General features: G+C 38.2%; 1 protein-coding gene across 7 annotated transcripts in view; it reads left to right on the plus strand.

Annotated features, from left to right (window-relative positions):
• Positions 1-12,750, plus strand: part of stard13a (StAR-related lipid transfer (START) domain containing 13a) — a 46,283-nt gene extending 33,533 nt beyond the window's left edge. For all 7 annotated transcript variants that reach the window (XM_043250702.1, XM_043250698.1, XM_043250697.1 and 4 more), the window contains 11 exons: positions 68-131; positions 2,254-3,584; positions 3,736-3,906; positions 4,344-4,503; positions 5,073-5,271; positions 5,363-5,576; positions 6,058-6,172; positions 7,087-7,332; positions 7,966-8,183; positions 8,753-8,929; positions 9,757-12,750. In XM_043250702.1, coding sequence (XP_043106637.1) covers positions 68-131; positions 2,254-3,584; positions 3,736-3,906; positions 4,344-4,503; positions 5,073-5,271; positions 5,363-5,576; positions 6,058-6,172; positions 7,087-7,332; positions 7,966-8,183; positions 8,753-8,929; positions 9,757-9,874 — 3,013 coding nt within the window. In that variant the 3' untranslated portion in view covers positions 9,875-12,750. The remainder of the gene's footprint in view (positions 1-67; positions 132-2,253; positions 3,585-3,735; positions 3,907-4,343; positions 4,504-5,072; positions 5,272-5,362; positions 5,577-6,057; positions 6,173-7,086; positions 7,333-7,965; positions 8,184-8,752; positions 8,930-9,756) is intronic.
• Positions 12,751-20,666: the final 7,916 nt, after the last annotated feature.

Raw genomic sequence — 20,666 nt, forward strand, 5'->3', positions numbered from 1 at the left:
GTATGGTTTCTTTGTGGCGGAGATGAGAGTGACGGATGCACCAGTGACCGTGTCTTCTCTCTTCCAGTCGCCTCAACACTTTGAACAAGTGTGCCTCCATGAAACTGGACGTGAGCCTCCCCAAGAAGAAAGTAAGTGGTTGTCCCTTTTTTTTCTTCAAAACATTCAATACTGAATTGGATTTGAGCGAATCTTTTGTAAACTGTAAAGAAATGTGTGTGTGTGTGTACATATATCTGTTTCAGGATTTTGTGATGAATAGAAAATTCAAAAGAAAAGCATTTTTCTAAATAGAATCCTTTTGAAAACTTTAGAAATGTCTTTACTTTTACTTACTGCATGAAAGTAAAGGATGAATTAATTAACAATTAATTATTTTATTATTATTTTTGTTAAATGTTATTGTTAAAATGTTCTTCATTGTCATGTAATTCATGTCACAATGCAAAGAAAAAGAAAACTGTGTTTTTATGCAAAATAAATGTTTAAACCTGAAAAAAAAGTCAAGATTTGCATATTTATTTTAAATGCAAAATGTAATTACATTTCTGATCTGATTAAATAATCTATACAATTATAAAGTTTTTACAATTATTACAATGGCTCCAGTTTATAGTGCATTTATATATTTATTTTTAAAGTATGTCTGTGAAATAAAAATATGTCTTTAGAGTAAATCTGTCTGTGTGGATTTTTAAAATGGATTATTTGGCTTATGTACTGCTTATAACAAAGCAGATTATATAAAAAGAGCAGTCATTGGAATTGATGTTGGCTTTCAGCATAGAAGCGCCGGTTTAATCTTCAGTCGAGACTATTGACTGTTTACTCAGGGGGTCGTATTTCAGCCTAATTATGAATGTAAGCCGTGGATCTCATTCAGTAGGTCATTTCTGACGCTTTTACTGACGACCCTGGCATGTGAAAGGGGTGCTTGGGTGTTGCTGTCTTTAACACAACCAGACAGTGATTTGATACCTGTTATGTTCAAGTCCTCTTGTTTGGATGATATTTGAGAATTCCCCAAACCAGCTAGTATGATTTACGGAATGTTTTTGAAATAATCTCCTGACATTTTTCAAATGCCATGAGCCTCTTTTGACATCATAACTGTTACTCAATTTAAACGTAGGAGGTCTGCGTTATTTTAAATAGGAAATGGGTTGTGAAGGTATATACAATGTTAAGAGGCTGTCAGAGCCCTTTACAGCTCTTTCCTGTGCTGGCTGTGTGATCTTATGTGCCTGAGCTTTACTGTAAAACATACTGTTAACATCTGTGCAAATAAGTCTTGATTTCATCTCATTAATCACACAACACAAAAAATGCAAATTTCCATTGAAGTGCTCCATTATGTGTTATGAAAGGTTCATAATTTGTTTTTGTATGTCCTAAACAACAGGGTAACCTGCACGCAAGTTCACTTTATAATTTTTACTTTATTTGTTCATCGACTCCCAAAAATTTGTTCAGCGATTCAAACCCCTACAGCAGGGGTGTCAAACTCAATTCCTGGATGGCCGGAGCCCTGCAGAGTTTAGATGCAACCCTAATTAAACACACCTGATCCAGCTAATCAAGTACTTCAGACATGCATAGTATATGTGTTTTAGCAGGGTTGAATCTAAACTCTGCAGGGCTCCGGCCCTCCAGAAATTGAGTTTGACACCACTGCCCTACAGTGATTGGTCGATTTAGTTCAAACCAGTGTTTAAACCATTTAAACCATCACCTAGTGGCAACGGATGAAATTGCAGTTTCATTCAGTCCAACAGTAAAAGACCAGCCAGTATGCTAATGTTTAATTTTGACATCAACATGAAACGGCTTGGGACTTTTTAGATTTTTAAAGCTGGCTACTTTCAATGATTCAGAGTTGACTCTTTCTTTTAAGAGACAATAACTTTATACATTTATACATGCACTTTCAGATTTACAGGATGTTTTCATTCACTTAGAGCTGTTACAAACTGCATGAAAGTTCATTTTCACAAATCCATAATTGGGGCACTTTTATATATATCATAGAGAAAGACAGATCATAAAAAAAAATTTTATGTTAAGTGGGGAAAACGTTTGTCACAGTCAAAAGATCATTCTCCCATTTTATCATCCACTGAGTGAGAATTATAAGTCAGTTTTTTGTTATGCTACAAAGTACTATAATATGTATATCTTTTAAGTTTAGGAACTAAAACAAACCCTAAATCATATCAAACTAATTTTAATTCTGTGCATTTCTGGTGCATGCAGAGTGAGGACTCTGATGAGGAGGACCTGTTGGCCATCAGTAATAGATGGACGTTTGAGTGGAACAGTCGGCGCTGGTCACGTCTGCAAGACATCGATTACCTCCTGGGTAGAGCGGAGGAGCGTAGCCCCTCTGAGGTGGGTGAGGGTTTGCGGACCACCGTGAGCAGCGAGAGCATTCTGACAGACCTCAGCGAGCCGGAGATCTGCTCCCTGCACAGCGAAGACTCTTTGGCTGCAATGCCTGACTCTGCCTCGCTCACCCCACTGCACTTGCCCAGAGAACTGCCTCATTACGGTTCACTTCCTGCCAAGAGCAGGCGACGTGGACGCACTCGCGCCAAAGACTTCCTGAGGAGGATGGAAACGCTGGGTCGAACGTGGGGGCCATCGATGGGTCGTTCGGAGCGGCGCTCTTTGGTTATCAGCGGCCCAGTTCTGCAAAGCGAGCCAGCGGCACTAAAGACTCTACGATGTGTTCAGATTTTAAACGGCGGGCCTCTAAATGCTGAAAACATGCCACCTGCTAACAACTGCCTAAATTCACTGGCCAGCAGTGAAGCTAGCAGCCATTCAGAAACCAGCGGTAGTGCCGAAAGCACCCCGAACATGAAGGAACGTGTCTCAAAGATGTTTCCTCCTGGTAAACGTGCAGGCATATATCTAGAGGACATCGATGTTCTTGCAGGCGCTCCCCAAAGGAGGAGACCGGTCGAGCAGAGTCGCAAAAATGAGTTTCGCTCCTATGACGAGCTATTAGTGCACATCCCTAAAGACCACAAACCTGGTACCTTTCCTAAAGCGCTATCAATCGAGAGTCTGACGCCAGCAAGTAAGGAACACGGAAACTGGAAGCTCCTGGATTCAGAGCTGCAGCCCTTCAAGTGCAGGAAAGTCGGCGGAAGGGAACTCCGTCCCGTGACACGCTGCTGCCCACGAGGAAGCAGGATCAGTGTGTACGATAACGTACCAGGTTCACACCTTTACGCAAGCACGGGGGACTTACTGGACCTTGAGAAGGAGGATATATTCCCACATTTGGATGACATTCTGCAGCATGTGAATGGGCTGCAGCAGATCGTGGACCACTGGTCAAAAAACATCTTGCCGGAGAATGAAGGGGAGGGGGATGGTGGCAGGGGTCGGGACCAGAGGATTATTGATGGCCAATCTTCTAGTCAGATCACACTGGATTTTGAGGGGACTTCTGTAATTGAGGGATTGACCACACCGAACGACGGCAACAAGGATGAGGTTTCATTAAATGAAACAGACACCTCCAGCACCAGAGAGAGAAGGGACTCAGGGGTGGGGGCTTCTCTGACACGACCACGGTGAGACTTTTCAAGATGGATATGCTGAGAGGCACTTATTAAACAATAACATATATGTTTTTCTGCTTTCTTGAATTTTTATTTATACTTTAGAGAGCTTTAGAGATCTTTTCATATTTAGATTATCTTTATTATTTGTGTGTTTTTCTAGTCTTAGATGGCCCAGCTTCAGGATGTCAAACCTCCTCAGCCAATCAGGAATCTCGCTACAGATATCCAGCCAATCAGTGGGCCAGCTTAGCTTGCTGCAGAAGTTCTCTTTATTGCGTCTCACTGCTATCATGGAGAAATACTCCATGTCCAACAAGCATGGGTGGACTTGGTGAGTTACCTAATATGCTTATAGCATTTATTATTAGTGCTGAAAACAGTTGTACAAGCTGTGATACATTTGTCAGGATTATTTGATGAATGGACAGTTTGAAAAAACAGTATTTATTTGTCCTTGCTTTATTAAAATCTTACTGCCCTCAGACTTTTGAAAGTTATGTTGAAGCAATAAGATGAATCAGTCATGCAAAGTCCCTGTGGGATTTGATTGGAGGATGTCTTGTCAGTTCTTTGCTCTTATTGAATTACACAGTGATCAAAGTGTCTGCTCAGTTAAGCGAGTCCTGTATTAAAGCCCTAGAGCTTGTGGAATACTTCTTCTTGCATCATATATAATCAAGATTCTTATAGAAGATCCTACGTACAGTACAGTTCCTTTATGGCCCTAAACGATTACCACTTCTTAATGCTGTGTGTATATGTTCTTAGGTCAGTGCCGAAATTTATGAAGAGAATGAAGGGACCAGACTACAAGGATAAGATGGTATTCAGTGTTCCTCTGATTGTCCATGTCCAGCGGTACGGACACCCTTTGCCCATAAGCTTACAGCTCGCCCTGCGCTTTTTAAGGAGCCAGTGTTTGGACCAGGTATGCAGTTACATTCACATTTGCATTGCAAGACTGATTAAAAGCTTTGTATAAGTTAGGCCAGGGTCAAAGTTATTCCAAACTCATTCAAAATCTTGATGTCTAGCCACTTCTTCATTTTTAAAAACAGATAAGCCACACAAACCCTAATAGTGTTTGTTTTTATGTTTTTTTTTCCCCTTGTATGTTGATGTCTTAATAAATCAATATCAAATGTATTAACATTTTATTTTAATGTTACTCAAATCCTTATTACTATTGCTCACTTTTAGGGTTACGTTCTAAACAAATGCTTGGGTTGCAGTTATGAATGATGCCTCAAGTACTGTGACTTGTTGAGCAGAGAAGTGCTGAATCTTTTCTAAGTCATTAGATTTTTGTCTGGAAGATGAAAAAATTACTGAAAAAAGTCTATAAACTTAAATAGAAGGAGCCATAGACCATATTATCATAAAGCTTTTGAGGATATTTTGACTTTCTTTTGCTCTTTTATACACCCAGGCTACCAATAATTGCCTTTTAATGTGAAAAAGATAAAAATCGTATTGGCTTTTCTCTTTGTATTTCAGGTGGGACTTTTCCGTAAATCCGGGGTAAAGTCTCGTATTCAGGCTTTGAGGCAAATGTGTGAAACCTCCCCAGAAAATGTGAACTACGAGGATCAGTCAGCATATGATGTGGCAGATATGGTCAAACAGTTCTTCAGAGACTTGCCTGAGCCTCTCCTCACGAGCAAAATGGGCGAGACCTTCCTCCACATATACCAGTGTAAGAGCATTTCCTGTCTGTGTATCAGCTTTTCTGCACAAATACTCCTTACAGTACATTCAAATAGCTAACACACCCTCTGTCTACCCAGATGTCCCTAAAGAGCAGCGCTTACAGGCTGTGCAGGCAGCTATCATGTTAATGGCCGATGAAAACCGTGATGTCCTGCAGACGCTGCTGTGCTTCCTAAATGATGTTACTTCCTCTGTTGAAGAGAACCAGATGACCCCAATGAACCTGGCGGTGTGCCTCGCTCCTTCTCTCTTCCACCTTAACATCATGAAGAATGATAATTTGTCGCCGAGGTAATGGAGTTCCATTTTTGCACATTCCAAACATATGTCCTCAACACAAGGCTAAAAGAGTGTATAAGAGCTATAGGATGATATGCGCGCTTTGTCATTAGGCCTCTAAGGCCTTGAGGTGTCGTGAGAAGGCGTGAAGTGTTTTATTAACTCAGCATACAGACAACTCCCCCATCATTGTGTTCATTAGGGAGCATTACTCGACACTGAGCAGACACCTAGCCTGAGGGCCAGAGACAGGAGGAGGTGTGGAAAAAAGTGAGGGGTAGTTTGAAATAGATGGGTAGTTTAGCTTAAACTTACCCGGACTGGCCTGAGGGGGACGGGGCAATGGCGAAACTTGAAACATGTTTTTGAACTTCATATAAATGTGCAGAACGTGCTCTGATATATAGATTATACACTTGCAGCTATAAAAAATATATATAATATTATGAAACACATGGAAGCTTGTGCATACGATGTCTTTTGTTGCATTTAGGTCTATCCAGAGGAAGTATGCCACTGGGCGGCCAGACCAAAAGGACCTGAATGAGAATCTTGCAGCCACTCAGGGGCTTGCGCACATGATTGCTGAGTGCAATCACCTATTCGAGGTACAAAATGTATTTTTTCTCATGTTTGGCATGAGTGCATGCATGCATGCATTGAGAAATTATGTGTGTGTGTGTGTTTGTTTTTTTTAAATAAGATTGTGTGCAAAACAAGTACAAAAGGTTCGACTGATTATTGTAATCATTTAAGACACTTACAAAGCATTTTGTTATTATTGATTATTTAAATATGCTGATGTATGATTTGGTCTACCTGGCTTGTATTAAGGCCCTTGAAACTTGACATTGTTGCAGCCAATTAGAAATCAATGAATAAATTATGTGCACAAAACAAGATGTGAAATGTGAGCCAATTTTACTTTGAGGTCAACAAGTTTTAAGTATCTTGGTTCAATTCTGGATTTTCAGCTTACTTTTGCTGATAATTCAGAGTATATTTTGAAAAGGTGCTCTCAGCGAATTTTCCTTCTCAGACAGCTTAGTGGTCTCGGTGTTAGTAAGCACATCTTGGAACTTGTGTATAAATCTATTGTCGAAAGTGTTTTAACCTTTCAGCTTTCTGCCTGGTATGTGCATATAAATTTCAGACTCAAGAACAAACTTTCCATTATTGTATCCATGGCAAATAAAATAACTGGCAGTCCTCAGAACCAGTTAATACAACTTTATGTAGAAAGGACAAAGAAGGTGGCAAGAGTTATTCTTGCAATACTTTTTTGAGCCAGTTTGACTCCTTGAAGTCATGCAGACGTTGTAGAGTACGTCTAGTAAATACATATGTGTTTAAGAGGTCCTCTATCCCAAATGCAATTAAATTCCCAGTAAAAAAAACAATCTTACTGACACCAAACATTTGAATAGTATAGATATTCTGCTGGATCACTGCTTTTAAAAATGTCAGTGTTAGAGGACAAGAGGAGCTTTTTGCTTAAATGCTTTTTATATGGTTTGTGCAGATTCCTCAGGAGATGGTCTCTCAGTCCAGAAACTCATACATGGAAGCTGAGCTGCTGGCGCCCTCTTTAGATGAGCTTTGTAAAAAACAGCCACAACAAGATGAGGAAGATGAAGAAGAGGAGGAAAACACATGTCGCTCTTATCTAGAGAGCTTGATACAGAATCTGATGAAAGAGACCAAAGACAGGACCAAGGGCTGGGTGGCCAGATCAAATATTGACAACACAGAGATATCGTTTAAAAAGGTAATGATAACATTTATTAATTAATGTACTGTTTTATATTTATTATGTATATATAAAGACATACATACATATATATTTTTATTATTTATATGTTTATATATTTCTATAATAATATTCTTATATTTTATATTATATATAAATATTGAATATATAAATGTGACTTATTTTTCTTAAATATGTACATGCATGTTTTTTAATTTTTATATATATATATATATATATATATATATATATATATATATATATATATATATATAATAAATATACACAGTATACACATATATTATGTAAACAAAAACTGTATTAGTACCCTGTATTAGTTATTCAGAATTGTATTATTTATATGCTATGTTATTTATTCTATTTTTTTTACTTTGTAATTTATTTATTATGCAATTTTTAAAATCTTGATTTTACATTTAGTGAATTTTTCAATAACGTGAATATGAAAAATATAAATGAAGACACAGTTTGGGAAGTGCATGGTCACATTTATTGACAACTTAAGCTCGAATCTGGCTTGTGTCAATTCCCACCCCCAGTTTCCTGTCTGCTTTGACTGTCCTATCCAATAAAAGACCAAAAGCCTATAAAATGTATAAAAGTCTGAGGAAAGTCTGCTGTCTCACACAGGTGGGAGACAGGACCCCATTGAGACGTTGGCGTGTGTCTGTAGAGGTGGAGGCTCCTCCATCTGTGGTGCTAAACCGGATACTGCGAGAGCGCCACCTGTGGGACAGTAACCTGCTGCAGTGGAAGGTTCTGGAAACTCTGGACAAGCAGACGGAGGTGTACCAGTATGAGCTGAACAGCATGGCCCCTCACCCCAATAGAGACTTTGTAGTGCTCAGGCGAGTACAACACCATGATCTGATTGTGTGTACTGTTTGATCCGTATACCCACGTTTGATGCCATTAGCAAATATCCAAGTGAACAGCATTATAGCTGTAAGAAAAACATGTGCTTCATTTGAGCATCTGCACCAAGGGCTTTTTGTGTGCGTCATTTGGTTCTTGTGATTCTCTGAACACCAAGGTCGTAAAAAGGTCTTGTGTACCCCTGCTGAACAGCTGGGCATTCATGGAGCATTACTGAAAGACACTCACCAAGCGCTCTGAGCACCCTTCCCTGTGTTCGTTCAGGATAAAATGCTTTCAGCTAAGCAAATTAGACCACCCAGGTCATGCCCAAAATATCTCTGTAAGACTACAGTTTAACTTCATTGACAAACACACAGCTGTGAGGTGCAAACAGTAATCTGATCAAAATAAAAACATTCGGTTTGAATACTGCATGTCATTTGTTAATTAATCAAATTTGCACTTGGCAGACTGACTCTTACGTCTGTGTAGAGGACGGCAGATTCACTATGAGTGTTTGCTGTCATTTATGTTGGTGGTGTTTTTTTTTTCTTTTTAGGACGTGGAGGACAGATATGCCAAAAGGTGTGTGTGTGCTGGTGTCGGTGTCAATCGATCACGAGGAAAGCCCGCAGCTGGCTGGAGTGAGAGGAATAATTCTGGAATCACAGTATCTGCTGGAACCGTGTGGCTCCGGGAAGTCCAGACTCACGCATATTTGCAGAGCTGATCTGAAGTAAGTAAACTGATGGCAACTTTTCAAAAGGGATAGCTCACCCAAAATTAATTATGCTCATGTTGTCCCAGAAGACCTTTGATCATCTTCAAAACACAAATTAAGATAGTTTTGCTGAAATCTGAGAGCTCTTTGACCCTCGATAGACAGCAAGGATGTAACCAGAAACGTATGAAGAGCATCGGAGATGACTTTTTGTGTGCAAAGAAAACAATAGTAACATAATTTATTCAACAATTATTCTTCCCGAGTTACCATCTTCAACCATTTTGGAGAGTACACCAGAACGTAATCAGTATTGTTTACATTCAGTAGACGGCGCACACGTTGAACATAAACAACGCTGTGCACTAAAAAGTGTTCTTGTAACTTTTGACAATTGACTGAATCCCTGATGTCACTTTTTTCATGCAGTTTACATACTTTACATACAGTTAAAATATTTGGCATAATCTGCATACTAGTATGATTTCTTTCTGGTATAATGTCTGCTGAAAAATCTGCTTTACCATCAAGATCACTTGTTACTTTATATTAAAATAAAAATTGTAATTTTGAAGTATATCGATTTTACTATATTTTTGATACTACAACATAACGCTACAACATAACTAATAATGTTAAAAAAGGGGTCTGAATACTTTCTGAATTAGAATTGCCGGATATTGGTATAATTGTCTTTAAATTGATGTTTCATTAAAACAAATTATTCCTCTGGTTAATTAAAAATTCCTTTTTGTCAAGTGCTTCCTCCAAGCGTGTGTAACGCATGCAGTACATAACTCTTATTGCTTCACTAATTGCTGTGTATTTGCTTGCTGTTGCAGAGGAAAGTCTCCGGAGTGGTACAACAAGGCTTTCGGCCATCTTTGTGCTAGCGAGGCCGCCCGCATCCGCAATTCCTTCCAGTCTCTGGATCCTGAGGGCCCAGAGACCAAAATATGAACATGGCTACATGGAGTCAGGCATGAGGGAACCGGGATGTAGTTCAACCTCAAATGCAGGTGGACGCAAAAAACAAACTTTGGCGAGACGAAGGAGGGATTCAAGAGAGAGGAAATGGAACGTTTTTATTGTTTCTAGCCCCTAAACCACAACAAACTGCCATGTCCTGTTGAGTTAATAGACCGTGGATCATTGAGATTCGTTTTAGAGTGTTTTACCCCTTATAGGGCATTTAAGTCAGTTTATTTCATATCAATTTATGCAGCTGTTCAAAACTGCCACTTCTGAAATGTCCTTTGTTGTGTGTTTTGGGGCATATGAGGAGAGATGAGACAAAATGGACAGAGAAAGTGACAGAGAAAGACTCCACCGTAGCTATGAAGCCATGCCTGTAAAAAAGTCGTAACGCTGCTTCCTGTTGTCCAGTCTGTACCGCAGCAGACAGCTTTAACTAGCACCTTTAGAGCTTCGCTTACAACAAACAGATGTGAATGACAAGCCACCTCACGCTAATCTAAAAACAGCAGGTCTGGTTTTTGTTTTACCCAGCACTTCAAGCTAAAGTACTGCATTCTCAAACCAAATATAGGTACGTTCTTGTGTACATTATTTAAATATCTGTATTTAGGTGTTTTATCCTCATTTGAATGATTACAGTGACTGTATTTTTTAAATAAGGTTGTACCCTGGTGACGTATTGATGTGAAGTATTTACAAGCCCATATTATTTCTAAATTCTGTTTTAAGGAATGTTTTGTTGATCATTACTATATTCATTCATTTTACTGTCCTGGTAGGCAATAATGTATTCTTATGATAAACGGTACAGTATTTTGCTCTTCTAACAATGCAAAATGAATTAGTTAAGGTTACAAATCAAACCATATTTTAAAAAATATAGAAAATGGCAAAGATTGTTGCAAATATGCATTATTATTATTATGAATTATTATTACTGTCATTGTTATATGTTGCTGTGTCACACTCTACAATGTCTAGGACATGAATTCATTTCACTGCTTCTGAGAAGCATGTCTATTCTATTCACAGAGCTGTACATTTGTGTGTGTTTGTGTGTAAATGTGTAGATACATTTCGGGTTGTATATTTTGTACATAAATGAGGCTTATTTGCAGGTTTATCTGCTTTTATGCTCAGTTTCCCCCGTCATATCAATATTTTGCTTGAAATATAATTGCAAGCTGGTTTAATCGGCTGGCTTGTTTAGTGTCGTTTAGATGGGAACAGCTCGGGTTTGACCTGAGCTCAACGGCCGGAGGAAGCCGATACGCCGTGGCTCCAAATTATTTTTGAACAGTACACAGGGTGATTCGAGCTCCAATCATTTGGAAATGTGGAAAATAAAAAACTCCAATGCAATACTGTTTTTTTCAGTGTTTGTTGTGTGTGGGATGCGTTTTAGGAACGCGGTTTAACGCTGTATATAAAACATTGCATTGGAAAATATTGTTGTTTGACCTTCTACCACCAGGTGGCAGTATGTATTCACCAGCGTGGCTTGGGATGGTTGACGTTGCCTGCGGAGTACAGGTGCGTTTACTAGCAAACAACTAACTTGAATAGCAATTTAGAGGTCATAGAACTGTACGTTTGCTTCTGAACAACATGGCCAGTAATTAACAGTGATCCTGTTTTCTCCTGGGTCTGCAGAACCCCAGAGAGGCCCAAGGGAGCTATTGATCTTCGCCATTTGAATAACACGTCTTTATACGCAGAAGTATGGGAGGCAGAGGACACTCACTGCGGGCCATACATCATCATTAGGGAGCAAAAAGCAGTGGCATGTCTTTATTTCAAAGAAGGTCAGATTTCATAAACGTAGTGTCGACCAAGAGCTACCCTTTCTGGTTAGTTTTGTATAAAACAAATTTATTTTACTGTTTATGCGACGCTTGCATTGCAGGAGTTTGGGGTGAGTAATCCCTGTTGAAAAAAAAAATTGGCATATGCTGGATAGGAACGTTTTGAAGCTGGAATGCTGGTTTATGCTGGCCATGTGAACCAGCATCAAAACAACCCCCGCCTCCTCCCTTTTTTAAAGATAGCAATATTTTCATTCAACGAGGATGCCTAAAATTGATCGAAAGTGACAATAAAAACGTACTTAATGCTTAAATGCTTTGATACAAAACATTTGTTTCAAATAATCATTTTATCAAACATTTTAAACATTAATAATAATATTATAAAATCTTCCCGACAACCGAATCTGTATAGAACTATTTCTAAAAGGTTATGTGACACTGAAGACTGGAGTAATAATGCTGAAAATTCATACAGGAATACGTTTTAACACACGCACATGCAAAAGTTGTAAAAATATTTTACAATATATATAATATAAATAAATATATTGCTCTTTTACTGTTTTTGATCAAATAAATGCAGCCTTGTTAGAAAATTACATGTCACGGCCAGAGATTTCTAATATTGTGAGTGAATTTTAATCAAATGTATTATAAAATGTCAATTTAATAGAGCCTATAGTCTCACTTGTCATTCCTAATTAACATAATATCATAGATGTATCAGACATGACCCACACTGCTCTCTAGATGTTTCCATTGGCATCGGCCATTTAAAAACCCATATTAATCGACTACTGCTCTGCAGGCATGACACAGCGGGTTTGTGCATCTGAAAACACAGACATGGATACGGTGACATATCATCATTTTCTGACACCTTCCTGCTGTCTAGGCTTGTTTTTTATTTGACATCTGACTAAATCTTTAACTTTATTCCAAAAATAAAGTGCAGATAAACACAAAAAGCCTCAGAGAAAGCTCAGTAGATTGAATTCCAAAAGTGATCGGCTGAAATAAAACCCCAAAAACAAAACCTTTCTATAGCTCTGACAAATCCAAGCACAGCAATAAGGTTATTAATAAATAAAAGATCAAATAGATGAATTATTGATGTTTGTGTCTGAGTGTGTGTGTGTGTGTGTGTGTGTGTGTGTGTGTGTGTGTGTGTGTGCGAGAGAGATAGAGAGAGAGAGACTATAGGTGTTTTTTCCAGTCTGGCCTTTTAACAAAGCAAAACCTTTGCAAAGCATTTCATAAACAGATCTATAACTAAAACCAGATGGATTAGTTAGAAAAAAACTCTCCTGCGAACACAGATTTTAGAAATGCCACCAATTAGCAATGTGCAGCAACAACCTTCACCTAATTACTGTCCAGCTTTCTGTCATACACCTCTGCAAAGCAACAGAGGATTTAAAAAAAAGCATTCACTATCGCTTTATTCTAAGTAAAGAAAACTGCCTGACAAAGCATGACCTCGCTTTCCCCTCCTTTTCCAGCCTCTCGTGCTTTAAGAGTTGACAGAGTGTCAATTTGGTGGCTGTATGTCTACCTGTACGTACATGCAGAGGGAGAAAAACAGAATCAAAGCCACATACATAGAAAAAAAAACCCCAGTACATTTACGTACAGCCCTACAGAGACAGACAGACAAAAAAAAAGAGAGAAATACAGTTGCCTTGGCTACCATTTTGTTCATGTCACTGACTTCCTCACTATCTCCTGGCCCCTCTAGCACTCTCCTCTGTCGTCTTTTCTTCTTTTCTTTTGTTTCTCCTTCCATTTCCCACACAATGCACTGGCTATCTGGATGACAGGATTGCAGGGGAGCTCAACATCCATGCACTGAATCATTTTTTCTTTATCAGTCTATTGTTATCGTTTTCCTTTTCCATCTCGAAGCACGCAGCCTCTCTAGTTTTTTTTTGGTTTCCTTGTTTACAGTTATTTATCGTTTTATACAGCTGATATGAATTCCGAATTCTGTTTGCAGATTCTTCCGTGAAACACAGATTTGTATTACTCGCCATGAAAGTCAATGAAAACCAAAACGTTTTAGTGAGCTGCATTCATCTAAATATCTTATTTTGTGTTCCACCGAAGAAGGAATGTCATACAGGTCTGGAAAGACATGAAAGTCAACGATGACAAATTTTTCATTTGGATTTGAAACGATCGGTTTAATTTAACATTAAGGCAGGTCTGAAAAAGTCAGTTCAATCTTTTTTACATAAGTAGCAAAAAGAAGCAATAGTGACAAGAGCGCTTGTGCTCTTTTTCGGTGGTTTTGGTTCTAGAAGTATTACTCCCATTTTTAACCATTGAGATTTTTAGGTCCTATTTTAACATATTATAAACCTTGAACCAAATCGGTCGCTTTTGAGGGTGAAACATTGCAAACCTTGATTTTTAAAGGCTTACTCCAACCCAAAATGATCATTTGAAAATGAAGATTGTGAACCGATGAGATTCAGTTATTCCATCGCGTTCTGCGGTCAGACTGAATTAGCGCATGATTTTGATGTGCTGATTTGAATTCAGGATTCATTGTCCTTTCTTCTTTTCCCCGTCTGATGGCTTCTCTTCAGCAGACAACACACACATTCAGCGTGTGTGCGTATGTGCGAACACACTTTTCTCTCTCAGTCACGTCGTCTCTCACACTGTGGCTGTATGCTGTCAATGACGCAAGTAGCATATTAAACCATTTTCTAGGAAATGTAAAGCTATTTGCTGATTGTAATACAAGCTTTAGAGCTGACATGTGTAGTTACGGGAGACTTGTTTTTAAAATCGTTTTTAAAAAGCTTTGCTATGTGCTATGTATTCCTGGGAAACCTTTCAGGGATTGAACCTCATTGTTATTCCAAATGTATGTCAGGCAAAGATTTCGGTTTTGGAATAATGGGACAAGTCTTCTTGGAAATCACCGTGTTGTTTTAGAAACGGTCCGTCCGTCTGAAGTATTTTTCATCTTACGCCTGGTTTTTCTGATGACTGCCTTTCGCTCGGCCACACGCACACATCCTGTGAATCACATCCACTTCAGGATGTGACCAATTACTAGAGCTCTCATCAGCAGAGCATTTTACACTCACGGCCCGAGCCTCATCTGTGAGGTTCTGTGATAGCAGACACTTCTCAGGGTTCAAATACATACTCTGTGTGGATGTATGTCACATTCGGTCTCTGTCTGTGGGGATGTGCGCAGCTGTCATGATTGCTCAGAGAAGATGTGCTTGTTATGTTACCCATGAAAAAATTACTGTGGCATACAGTGATGGAATCCAAAGGGCGTTCAATGTGTCTCATATCCATATACCATGGTGTTTGCTTTGTGTTTCTAAAAGGACCTTGGTGTAACTGTAGTACTGTTTGGTGCATTTATATTAGTAAGGTCAGATCCCTTTGCAGCCATTTCAAATGAATGACATTCACCGAAATACATCAGAATTGATCGTTTCAGGGCGTTTCTAGCCTTTATCATTACTGGTTCACATATTTTTTGTTACTGCAATGAATATAGGGATATGGATCGTTTTACCTGCAGTATGCATGTGCACAAGCTCGAGCTAAACTGGTACGTATTAGCCTTATCCGCTCCATGTGATTCAGTTCATGAGTTAGAACTGTTAGAATAAATCGAACTGAATCGCAATTTCAGACCTTTTTGCAAACTCGTTTGAGCGATTAGATCACAAGAGTGATTCATTCTCCAATCTGGCGATGTCCAGCTCTTAACAGCTGATAGAAAGCACAAAACATGATTGCAACGTTGTCAGGAAAAACGATGCTCATGTACTGTGATCTCCATTAACACGTGAGGATTTATCAGTGATATTTTACTGGGCTCGTGCCCCAGTCAAAAGGGTCTGTTGGTTCCCCTCTTCTGGGTTTCTTGCTTCTGGTGAGTTTTTCAAGAATATCTTGGCTGTTTCATATAATAAAAGTTAAAGGACTGTAGCTTGCCCCCATCCCATAATATAAAACATCATATTAGTATATTACAGTATTATATTGCATTATGTGAGGAACAAATAAACATTTAGTCTTGAGCTGATCGTTTCAGACCTCCTTCTCTCTACTAAAGATATAAATATGATATGAAAGAGTGGAAGTGTTCGTGCAGAAAATCACACAATAGAAAGCAGATAAGACCTCTGTGTAGCACTTTTGACGTGAAAGTGACAATGGAGGTTTACTAACAAGTCTTTTGTGTTGAAACAAATGTCTGCGCGCGCGTGTGTGTGTGTGTGTGTGTGTGTTTGACAGAGAATATATAAATATATAAAATAACCATTTGTCGATATAATATTTATGCACAATTAAAATTACACGAGTAAAAAAAACTTGCATTTTTATTATAGCATATTAAAGTAATATTATATATCTAAAAATATTTAGATGAAGTGATAATGCATGTAAGTAACATTATTTATTATAAGGTTATGTTGGTTTTTGTGTTGACTTTGAATCAGAAACAACAGAAGTCAATGTAATGCTCTCAAAAAGGAAGTGAAAGAAATCTGTGTGTGTGTGTGTGTGTGTGTGTGTGTGTGTGGTAGACGTCACTTTAATCTAACACGCCTGTTCATTTCTTCTGCCAGTGTTAAGCATCTCACACATAGGGACAAGGTGAAACGGCGATGTGACAGTGCTCTGTCTTCTCCCCCTATCTACTCTTTCTTGCGTTGTCATTTGTCCCCCCCCCCCTTTCTTTCTCCGCCCCTGTCTGCCTGCATCTCTTTCTCTCTTTCTCTAGAAAAAGAACATCTCCTTGGTCACCGTGCGTTTTCTCATCTGTTTTCTCTCAGAGCTGAGGCGCGCGATGCCGCCAGGGTGTTAGCGTTGAAGAAAGCTGCCTCTATTTGAAAGTTCTTTATGAACTTCTCTCCGCCAAAACCTGCAGATTCCGTCTTCTTGTCGTATTGCAGCACACAAAACAAATAGACGACGTACGTCTGTGACTGCACGAGCCAATTGATTCCCTATTCACATACGGGAATGAAAATGTATAACAGCAGCTGGGACCCTGCTGTTCACGTGGTGTGTACCACACACACATTAGTTCTATGCCCACTGGGACATTGCTGACCCATGATAACCAACAGCTGTTCATGATACCACAACAAACAAACGTATGTGATAGATAGGTAAACAACATTTTGTTACCTGACTGTAATATGTCGGCACTTGTTTCGTAACAAATAAATAGACACACACATAAAATGATTATGCTGACAATTATGCACATATTAAATGTTAAAATTACTTCATTAAGAGGGTTGATTGGGATCTTCATTAAGAATTGGCTCGCGAGGTGCTGTTTGCATTTGCTTAGTGGTTTGTTTAGGGCTTTATTTGTTCATGTTTGCTCTTACGGATTCTTACTTTTTTGGGAAATAAACTTGGCCTCTCGTTTTACAGTCTCTGGGCATACGCATGATTTACTGTACTAGAACGTTTTGAACTCTGGACCAAATTAAAAACCAGAACCAAAAGATGCCCTGATGATTCATTCTACTTAATTGCACCACAGCTTAGGTTATCAGTGCATTATTGCCATTTGCGAGGAAAACAATATCGTGGAGACCGGGGGAAGGAATTTTTGCAATCAATTTTAGCAATCGTCTTAACAATGTTCTAGCATCCACAAAATGTAAAAAACAAGTTAGTAATGCATTCTTTAAAAAAGAGAAAAGTTTAGAGTGCCCCTATTATGGGTTATGGAAGATTCATATTTTGCTTTAAGGAGTCTCAAACAACAGGTTAATACGCATGCTAGGTCAAAAAACACTCATTTTCTTATAACATGCATTTATTTTTGTCTAATTTGTTCAGCGACTCCAAAACAATTTGTTTAATGATGACTTTTTCCAAACCCCTCCAGTGATTGGTCGGTTTCCTTTAAAGCAGCGTTTGTGAGCTTTTAACGCAAAAGCAGCACCTAGTGGCAAAGCGTGAATTTGCATTTTCATTCAGAACCAACATGAAATCAACAAGTGGAAGGGCAATACGCTAATGTTTCATTTTGACATCAACATAAAACGTCAACAATGTTGTTTCAGTGATTCAGAGCCGACTCTTTCTTTATACACGGTGCTCTTCAAATGTAAAACTTTGCAGGATGTTTCCACTTACTCATGAAAGGTCGTTTTCAAAAACCCATAATAAGGGCACTTTAACATAAGTGTTTTCAGATATGTCAGAGAAGACCATTTTTTAGTTCTACAGCAATCTTTTTTCTTAGCGTTAAGCTCATTTAAAACTAACTTTTTACCCCATGAAGAACCTGTTCCAGGATTCTTCAAGGACCCATGAATGCCAATAACTTTGCTTTCGCTTTCTCTCAGATTTGAATGTGTAATTCATGGACTTTAGCAGCTCTTGTGTATTCCCCTGTTGTTGTGCTCAGAGTCCAGCTGAGAACAGACCTGTCTGTCAAACCCACGCGCTCTATGGGAACAGGGAGATGTGGGCGAGTGGTGAACGGTGCAGCTATTTTAAACGTAAAAGCTCCCTCCTCCTTTCTGAAGTCTTCTTTCATCCCTGATATGGACATAAAGGGGCTTTTCCTCTCCTGTGACAGAAGATGTGGAGCAGACTAGTGCTGTATGTTTATGCTTTTATGACATTCTCTCAGCCGACCAGTGCATTTGTACTGAGAATCTCAAACTTTTCCTCAACGGGAAAGCAGTTCTGCTTCACTCTTTAAATAGTTCTCTCACAAAAATGAAAACTCCGTCGTCATTTACTCAACGCTCTGTATGACACAGAACTCAAAATTTTTTATTCATGTAATAAAAGCGGTAACTGAGGCATGCTACAAAAACACACACACACACCAAAACATGACTCATCTATTATTAATTTGCTCCGCCTTCAAAATGCCTTTCCTTTACAGCTGACGTCACAAATCTCTTTCACTTTTCAACCCTTTCTCTTCAAACACCTGTCTTCATTCTGCACCTAACAGCAACCATTCACAGTCCAATCAATTCCCAATGAATAAAGCCCAGCCCTTTGTTTTTAGAAATGCTTGTAGGGGTCGTAAACTGCGCTTCGTTTTAGCTTTAAGTGACTTTTCTGCTTTAAACGATCCCTCCAAACGATAGTAGATGTTATGGGGTGCCCTTTTTGGAGTCATTATATTTGCTACAGTGTTTGTTAAGCTCATTAAAATAAATTGCACAATGCTTCTCCAAATAAATGTTTGACTAAAAATTATATCCATTAGTTATATTGTCTTTAGAGTGCATTTTGTCTTGCTGTATGTGTGTTTTTTGTTTAATTGCTGGTTATGTCTTCTGAGTTTGGCAGGTTTTCAGTCTGGTGACTGGACGTAAAGCTGTGAATGCAGACTCAGCCTCCTGTCAGCCATTGTATTGGCTGAAGACTCTTCCTCACTATCCAGCTGCTGGTCCCTTCTGTTCCCCTCCTCCTCTGAGCAGAGCCCATCCCCCTCTCCACCCCTCCTCCTTTCCCTCACTCCATATATTCATCTCCTCACCACTAAAAAAGGAATTGTATCTCCCTTTACATTTTTTTTTTATCCTGTTTGCATGGGCTTGGGTTGCCGTAAAGAGAGATAGAAAAGAGAAATTAGGACATCACCAAGAAGAGAAAGTCAGATAAAACTTTGCAGCAAACCTTCAAAACATCTTCAAATTCTTTATGCACGCATAAACGGTCTATACATCTGCAAATCAGGTCTTAAAAGTTTTATTGTAGAATTCTAAACGAGAAGCCGAATGGGAAGTGTGAGCTCTAGCGAGGAATATCTCTTCGTTTTGCTGTTTTAGGATTTGTCTCCTATAGCAGACCCTTATATAAGAATTTTGTATGTCAGCATAGGTTGTTGTTAAAGATCCGTTCTATTTTGAGAGAATGGGATGCAAGCGGATGGGTGAGTGAGAGAGGAGGAGACGCAGAGAGAAAAGAGAAATAAAGAAAGAAGAAAAGGACAGGGGGAGGAAGAGAGGGCTTAGCAAAAGCTCACTTTCATTCAGCCTGACTGTAAACCGCTATCCAGGCTCGTGCCAAAATGAGGCGAGACTCGTGTCCTTCTGAGTGAAGGAGAGCTCACGTCCCCATTCACAGCTTTCTGCTGCAGTGCTAAAATTAAAACATCACAATAGCAAGGTTCTCTTCAATGGCAGTAAAAAAAATGCTAGTCATATTTTGTGTGTAGTATTCATATTATGTGGGTTAAGGTTGGTGCTGCTGATATGTGATTTAATAAAGTCGAGTTGAAGATCTCAGTAGCAATAAAGGGCAAAAGACCAGCTGCACAGATGATTGCATGGAACAAGAACAAATTTATTCATATTATATATATATATATATATATATATATATATATATATATATATATATATATATATATATATATATATATATATATATATATATATATATATATATATATATATATATATATATATATATATATAATATATATATATATATATAATATATATATATATATATATATATATTTATATACATTTAAAAATAAATATATATAAAAATATATATATATATATATATATATATATATATATATATATATATATATATATATATATATATATATATAAAATATATATAAGGATCATGTTCCATGAAGATATTTTGTACATTTTTACCACATATCAAAACGTTTTTTTCAGTAATTTGCATTGCTCATTTTGTCCTAGGTTTCTTTTCTTTTTCAAATTATATCTCATCAATACAGGTATATATATATATATATATATATATATATATATATATATATATATATATATATATATATATATATATATATATATATATGATCATTTTTCTAACACACAGTATATACAGCCTATGTTTTTTTTTGGTCTTTTGTTCATGAGCAGTTAATCAGACGTTAATTCGCTGCATCATGTCACCTAATACTTTAGAACATGCACGCGCCTATATGGAATATAGATTTCAAA

Source organism: Puntigrus tetrazona, chromosome 10 (genome assembly GCF_018831695.1).
Source record: "Puntigrus tetrazona isolate hp1 chromosome 10, ASM1883169v1, whole genome shotgun sequence".
NCBI lineage: Eukaryota > Metazoa > Chordata > Actinopteri > Cypriniformes > Cyprinidae > Puntigrus > Puntigrus tetrazona.